This window comes from Diabrotica undecimpunctata, chromosome 8 (genome assembly GCF_040954645.1).
Source record: "Diabrotica undecimpunctata isolate CICGRU chromosome 8, icDiaUnde3, whole genome shotgun sequence".
Lineage (NCBI taxonomy): Eukaryota > Metazoa > Arthropoda > Insecta > Coleoptera > Chrysomelidae > Diabrotica > Diabrotica undecimpunctata.
The window spans coordinates 119671368-119679802 of NC_092810.1; the positions used below are offsets into that span (position 1 = coordinate 119671368).

The window sequence follows — 8435 nt, forward strand, 5'->3', positions numbered from 1 at the left end:
CAGGACAGTTGTTTTCTTCAAACCGAGCGTTTTCTTGCTACTGATACTTTTTCTTATATTTGACGACCGGATAGTTTTGAAGATTTTTTGCCCGACCTATTTTCTGGTTAAATAATTTTTTCTTTTTTTTAATTTTTTTAACTTCGTTTAAACCTCAACAGTTCTCTTTATTCTCAAATTTCTTTCCTGACAATTTTTCAAGTATTTCAGTAGCAGTGTCTATAATAAGTAGATAGTCTATGTATATCTGAGCACATCCCCTAATTCGCATCCCCTAAAATCGCAACCCCCGGTCGTAAGTTCCAAACGGCTTAACGTAGGATGACGTACGAGGGCTCGTTGGAAAGGGGATGAAAAATGGGGTTGAACGCAGTATGTGCCGTGCGCATCGGAGCATGCCAAAAGGTCATTACGTCATATCTTTGTTTCTATTGGTCCGATCGTGACGTACGAGGGCTCGTTGAAACGGGGAGGAGACGGGGACACAAAAAACAAAGATGGCAGCATTGCCAAATGGGCGCTAGAATGTATCTTTGTTGCTATTGGCACGATTTTGACGTATGAGGTGTCAAATGAAAGCGTAGGTGACACACACACAGAAGCCATGTCAACGATCAGTATGAACATTATTCTTCTTCTTCTTCTTTTCCGTACAGTGCCTAAGAGAACGTGACATCCGACGTAGAACGTGACATTCGACGCAGAACGTGACAGTTATGTGACATTCAACGCAGGACGTTGCTTAACATACATACAGAGTAATGGAATTTAAATAAAAACAACATCAGCATAAACAGAGCATTTTTATTCGTATATAGTTACAATTTTGTTTAACAAAGTTCTTAATTGTTTTAATAGCCCGTCGTTGGGGCAGGGTATCCCAAAAAGTTCCCAGCTAAACGTTCCTGCTGCTACAACTTTACGTGTGTATTCGCTGTACTTATAATAGGTGTTGTTCTGAAAAAAGTAAATAAACCCATCAGTATAGCGGAATGCTGATGTTATTGTATCTGGTAGTCCGGGTAAGAGATAATTCATGGGTCCACGGTTTAAGACATCTCCAGCTTCATTAAATTCAATATAAGAATCATCATTGTATAATAAATACGTTTGACCGCTGTTTGTTTGAAATAATGCATTTATTTTGGTTCTCGCAGGTATAGAAGGAAACATAAAACGTTTTTGAAGTTTTAAATTGGGGAAAGATGCAGCGTAATACTGATTATTGCGTATAGTTACTAAGTGTCCCTTGGAATTCTGAAAAACATGTGAAACGTGCGTAGACCTCAACTCTTTAGGGAGATAATCGGTAATTAATTCGGGATGTTTTGGAAGGCGCATTTCATTTAAATCAAACTTCCATATATACGGACCATATCCAACGTACATTCTATAATTTGGAAACTGAGGAGAAGTAGCTAGAAACATGAAATCTGGATACGGAATTAGACATAATATGTTTTGTATTGCAGGTGTGGTCGTTGTTGTTGTTGGCAAAGAGGTCCTGTGTTTGATGGTAGATGTTTTCGACATATGGTTCTTGTTGTGCGAAAGTGGTGTTTGTGCTAGCGTAACTGGTGTTGTTGTTGGTATGTAAGAGGGTGTTGTTTTTGGTCCATATAGATTACTCATTGCCTTTTTATCATCATCACCAAAAGGTGGTACATCTTGTTGATACCAAGGATACATAATAGACGAATCAATAGTACTGTGTGCTAGTCCGAGAGAATGACCAATTTCATGCATTAGGACAGCCAAAAAATTGACTTCACCATTGGGAGCGCTGCCATTTCCTACATACCATCGTTCACTAACATCAAGATGAATTTCGGTACACTCTCCGTGTGCGCTTGGAAAGTATGCGTGAGCCAATACTTTTCCAGGACCATCGAAATTAAATGAACATTTAGAGGTTCCTTGACAACTTGCTCGAAAATTATGAGTATCTGGTACCACAGTTATAGTAATATCAGGCCTCGGAGAAGGTATTATTACTTGTTTAAACTTTAAATTAGATATTGTCTCCCATCTAGCGAAAGCTTCTGCAGCAAGATTTATATAATCGGGATTACTAATAGCCTGAGGGAAATACCAGCGTAAAGTCGTTTTATTCCACTTCGAACGAATGGCATAGTTATTGTCACCAACAGAACATCGAGGCTTATTCATCATCATATTTATAGTATCATTATTTAATGTTCCAGTCACAGGGAGATTGTATTTTTCCTGAAAGGCAACTAGAACCATATCTATACTAGAAAGAGCATTATTTGATGTATTTAGATATCCGAAACGTTTAAGAAAAGAACTAGCATACTCCAGAGTGCTATTCTGTGCACACACAGATACAGAGAGCAACAATAAGACATGTAAACAGACCAGCATCTTGATTTATACTAATTTCCAAAAATTGGTACTATAGTTATTTATACAAAATTCACAAAAACAGAATTATATACTGAAATATTTAAAATATAATAATAATATGTTAAAATAGTGCATTTGTTAGCAAACAGGATGAAGCCTCGTGATAACGCGGTACCGCATAATTCAAAACACGTAAACAAGTGTGATAACAAATTTTATTTTAATCATTGGAAAAACAAGTACACCGGAAAGAAAACCGCAGTTGCTACATTTTGTAAAATATATGATGATAACAGCAACCACATTAACAAAATTCTAAATTGATAACAACGATTCGCTTACCGCAATATCTATTTATTGTATACCATAAAAATTAGTTGAAGAAATAAAAATAAATATATAAATATGAGCATTTCTAGAACACAAGGTGTTGCTTATCAATGAAACGAATCAGTTGATGGTACCGTACGCGCATTAGGTTGACGCAACTTGGGCTCGCGTGGGGCGATATGCTGCTCTGTTCTTTAAAAGACCGAGGAGCGCATACGGTGTCACAGTTCGCATCGCAAACATACAACAACAACAAGTTCGCAGTAGTCAATACGGTGTGCAGTGACTTACATATATCTGATAAAGGTAAGCGGTTTTTGTCTTTTGTATATTTCTATGTATTTATTATGTCCTTTTTATCATTGTATTTTATGAGAATTGTACATCTCTCTGTTCGTATTTCATGCAGTATTTATTATGTTCTTTTTATCTATTTGGGTGTTGTAAAACATTTCACGTCTGCTATTTTTTATAAGAAGTATTCTCCGCTATTCGTATTTCGATTTCTTGTAGTATATGGTTCTTCTCTATTGCCGAGTATGTAATGCATCTCTCCATTCACGTTAAGCGGAAAAACTATAGTTTGTTCTATTGTTGTTGTAGATGGATCTATCAAAACTAAATAATTCATCCTTGGTTGCAGAACGTAAGCCAATAAAAAAACTTAAAGATCTGCAAATTGGAGAAAAATTTACCATTCGCAGTGCAAAGGTGGTAACAACACAATTTGGGGATACAGTTCTGCTGGATTTGGGCGCTGAAGTTGTTTTCTTACCACAGCGGGTAACCAAAGCCTACCAAGCAGCAATAACGGACCTCAACAGCGGAAACTATTCGCTGATATACGAAGGGGAAGTTGATATTGGAAAAAGCAGACTCCTAGCATCCTTTAAGATAGTTGAATAAGGTAAGTGATTTTTTCTTATTGTTTTGTGTGTGAGTAGCCAGCCATGCATATAAAACAAGTGATTAAACAGTCTGATGATTTGATGCACATTATTAAAAAGCTTAGTAAAATAATTTTCGATAAATTCACTGAAAGAGATCGTAAAGTTTGGACAAGACGGTTAAATAGTCAAATTTTTAGATGTAGTAAAGTAATTAAAAACAATAGACTATCCGTAGGAACAGTTAGAAAATTGCAAACTTACATAGGACATTTTAAGCATTTTAGACAAATTATTTTAAATTTCAATAATAAGTACGTTGGGTTGGGGCTTAGTTCAAAATTACGCAATAGAATTAAATGGGAAAATGTTATTTCGTGTTTTGCTAGTCGAATTAAAACTGGAGTTATAGTTAATTTAGTGCATAAGGACTTAACACAGTTCCTAAATGATTGTTATATTATTTTTAGTAGAAAAATTAAAATTATTTTAAAAACAAATAGAATTCTTAAAGTCAATACTACATTTTGCGGCGAATTCATTAAAAAATCAAGTGATACCGAAAGTTTAGATTTAAAATATTTTAACACTAAAAATGCTATTATAGACACATCGACCGATTTACATCTTTGGTTTAGTGAAAATGTTAAGGATAAAATTTTTACAAAGCTGTCTGAATTTGCAGAAAAAGATTCGGGTGCTGCTCTGTCTAAAGTAATCTCATTAGAAGTCAATATTAATAAAGTAGAAATAGGAAACGGTTCATCGTTCATTGACTTGCCAATAGAGATTCAGAAAAAACGAGCGTGCATTAATGTGCATAACGTTGATCAGGCTTGTTTTTATTGGTCGATTGTTAGCGCTCTGTATCCAGTTCCTACAAATCCACAACGAGTTTCGAAATATCCACATTATTCTACTGTTTTGCAAACAGACAAATTAGAAAGCCCAATGCCATTAAGTCAAATTTCAAAATTTGAAAAATCAAACGCCATATCTGTCAATGTGTTTGCATTAGAATTAAACGTAGTGAAGGACAAACAATTTTATGAAGTAGTACCTGCCAGACTGACACCGCAAAAGATGGAAAAGCATGTTAATTTGCTCCTAATACAGGATAAATATTTCCCAAAATTAAACGATTACGATGCTCCTCCAGAAGATGATGATAATCAGACTGTAATACGCCTTCATTATTGTTGGATTAAAGATTTAGGAAAATTAGTAAGATCACAATTGAACAAAAACACACGTAAAAAATATATTTGCGATCGTTGTTTAAACTATTTTCACAGCGAAAGCAAACTAGCAGAGCACGAAGAAATGTGTTCAGATGTGAATAAATGCAAAATGACTGTTCCCAAATATGACCATGTGGCTTTTCGCAATTTTACATACAAACAAACAACTCCGTTTATAGTTTATGCTGATTTTGAATGCCAATTACATAATTTTACAGATTCCAATGTCACAGTGAGTAAAACAGCAAAATATCAGAAACATGTACCTTTTAGTGCAGGTTATTATTTGAAATGTGCTTACGATGATAGTTTATCTTATTTTAATAGCTATAGAGGTGAAAATTGCATGGAGTGGTTCGCAAAAGAAATGACTGAAATTTCCAAATTTGTAAATTCCAAAATAAAGACAATTGTACCTATGGTCGAAAAGCCCAACACAAATAAAGCAACTTTGTGCCATATTTGCGAGAAACGCTTTTTGGCTACAGATACAATTGTTGTAGATCACGATCATTTTACGGGACAAGTACGAGGATTTGCGCACCAAGCATGTAATTTGAACTTTAAAAAATTGTTTGTCGTCCCAATCGTATTTCATAATTTTAGTGGCTACGACTCGCATTTTATGATTATAGATCTTTGCAAGCATGGGCACTTGAGCTTACTTCCCATTAATAAAGAAAAATATATTTCATTTACATTACAATCTGACGAACATCAAATTAAATTACGATTTATTGATTCACTTAGATTTATGGGAGCTTCACTCGATGAATTGGCATCTCTTTTAGATATATCAGAAAAGAAGATTTTAAAACGAGAATTTAGTCAATTAGATAATGATACATTTAATTTGTTAACTTGTAAAGGAGTATTTTGTTACGATTATATTGATAGTTTGGAAAAATTGGATGAAACTTCTTTACCCAAAATTAACCATTTTTATAGTAAGTTAAATAATGAATATATTAGTGAAGAGAAGTATGCTCATGCCCAAAATGTTTGGCAGAAATTTAATTGTAAAAATTTGGGGGAATACAGCGATTTGTATTTAAAAACAGATATTCTGCTGTTGGCTGATGTGTTTGAGCAGTTTCGACAAAAATGTCGAGACACATATAAATTAGATCCAGCATGGTATTATACTATGCCAGGATACACTTGGGATTGTATGCTCAAATATACACAATGTAAATTAGAATTGCTAAAAGATGTGGATATGATCTTGTTTATGGAAAAAGCCATAAGAGGTGGGATATCTGTTTGTAGCAACAGATATTCGGAGGCCAACAACAAATACATTTCGTCGTATGATCCCACACGGCCCTCTAAGTACATCCTCTATTTAGATGTAAACAATCTGTATGGCTGGGCCATGAGTGAAGCTTTACCAATAGGAGGATTCAAGTGGATCGAAGACGTAACCAAATTTGGTGTTGGTAATCTTCCCGAAGGCCATATAGATATTATGTCAATACAGGATGATGCAAAGGAGGGCTATTTTTTCCAAGTTGACTTGGAGTATCCACGCGAATTACACGACAAACATAAAGATTTTCCATTTGCTGCCGAACACCGCATTCCGCCCGGTTCAAAATTGCCAAAGTTAATACCAACTTTATATCACAAAACCAAATATATTATGCATTATAGAAATCTTAAACAGGCATTAGCCAACGGGTTAATTTTAATAAAAATACATAAAGTTTTGAAATTTAATCAATCTGCGTGGCTGCGACCGTATATCGAGTTAAATACAAATTTACGGGCGGCAGCCACCAACAGTTTTGAGAAAAATTTGTTCAAATTAATGAATAATGCTGTGTTCGGCAAGACCATGGAGAATCAAAGACGTCATCGTATTGTAAAATTATGTAAAAAGTGGCATGGAAGGTACGGAGCCAAAAATTTGATTGCGAGTAGTCGATTTCACAGTCGTACGATCTTTAGCGAAAATTTGGTAGCTATCGAACTTAAGAAATCAGAAGTATGTTTTAATAAACCCCTGTATATAGGCGCAGCAATCCTCGATATATCCAAATTATGTATGTATGATTTTCACTACAACTTTATGCTTCCAACGATGGGAGAGGAAAACTGTTCATTGCTGTACATGGATACAGATAGCTTTATTTATGAATTGCAATGTTCAGATGCATATAGAGAGGTTTTAAAGGCGCATCCAAGTAAATTCGATACCTCAGACTATGCCGAAAACAACCCATACGAAATAGAAAGGTTAAATAAAAAAATCCCCGGATTAATGAAGGATGAGGCAAATGGGAAAATAATTACACATTTTATTGGATTACGATCAAAAATGTACACATTTAAACTGCAAATAACTGACGAGGAGAGGGAAAAAGAGAGACAGCGTCTAGAAAGAAAACAACTAAACAAAGAGAGAATTGAATGTGACTTGGGAAATTTGGGAATAACGAAAAAAGCAAAAGGAGTGAAATATAACATCGTTCGAAATAAAATTACGTACGAAGACTATGAAAAATGTCTTAAAGAATTCAAAATTCAAACCGCGAGCCAAAGATGTATTCGGTCGTACCAACACTCAGTATTCAGCATCGAGCAATCCAAAACGGCTCTAAGTCCTTATGACGATAAGCGGTACTTAATACCAAAATCATTTAATACGCTTCCGTGGGGACATTATCTTGTTGAATAACATGTATTTGTTGTTGCAGAAAAACAGATAATTGGTGACAAAATTCGTTTGATCATGTCTTGTTTGATACTACTTGGTTCTTTCAATGTAGATGCACTATGCATAAATAATTATCTTCTTTTAGTATATGGCTACTCATAAGAACAAAAAGAGAAAAGATCACTTATCACAAAGTTTTTGTAAATTGTAGTTTTGTAAATATAGAAAATAGTATTAATTTTATAATGTAAGTTTTAATAATAAATTTGTGTAATCTTACATTTTTTTGGTTTTATTTATATTAGATTACAAATCAAAGACAACATATTTATATTAATATTATTTATTCAGTTAAATCAGTTACAACTTTAATTTTATAATAATATACAAATTCCTTTAAAGCTAAACTTAACAAAGTGTTTGGACAAATATTGCAATATGCTGCGAAGGCTTCAACTGGTCCATGTAAAGAGTCTATAGCACCAAAATTGTTCTTGATGAAAGTTGAAATGTTTATATAGTATTCGTGAAATTGTAAACTCTTTAACAGCACCACTCTATGCGACATCATGCTCTGGTCTGCTTCTATAATTTGGTTGACGTCATCTTCCCACAAATAAAATGCGGCTCCAAATTTCTCGATTGTCAGCAACTTTACATTTTCCATCACCAATTGTCTTAGTTTGCAAAAATCACCACACATAAATTCGATGGGATCATACTCATCTGCATAAGTCGGTAGATCTGCTTGGAAAAAATCACTCATTTTTTCTTTAAACCACTCAATTATGGCTTCCCACTCGAATGTGCTTAAACTGATTCTGTTAAAATTACCATGTTTACACAGAATGATGGATGGTGAAAAATCTCGAGCTGGAGATAGACCAATTTTTATATGGAGAGAGCTCATTGGATATGTAGTTTCCAATAAACAATATACTTCATTTGTGG

At 34.3% G+C, this 8435-nt stretch overlaps 1 protein-coding gene across 2 annotated transcripts; it reads left to right on the plus strand.

Annotated features, from left to right (window-relative positions):
* Positions 1 to 2700: 2700 nt before the first annotated feature.
* On the plus strand, positions 2701 to 7757 carry LOC140447917 (uncharacterized). 2 transcript variants are annotated; one of them, XM_072540849.1, is made up of 3 exons: positions 2701 to 3003; positions 3301 to 3343; positions 3402 to 7757. In XM_072540849.1, the coding sequence occupies exon 3, from the start codon at positions 3648 to 3650 to the stop codon at positions 7503 to 7505; it is 3858 nt and encodes a 1285-aa protein (XP_072396950.1). In that variant the 5' UTR covers positions 2701 to 3003; positions 3301 to 3343; positions 3402 to 3647; the 3' UTR covers positions 7506 to 7757. The 2 variants fall into 2 exon arrangements, with proteins under 2 accessions (XP_072396950.1, XP_072396949.1); XM_072540848.1 differs by having other exon boundaries at positions 3341 to 7757.
* The last annotated feature ends 678 nt before the right edge of the window (positions 7758 to 8435 follow it).

Bases quoted from the DNA above. Each gene is read 5' to 3' on its own strand.
- LOC140447917 (XM_072540849.1), top strand. From the start codon at position 3,648: ATGCATATAAAACAAGTGATTAAACAGTCTGATGATTTGATGCACATT.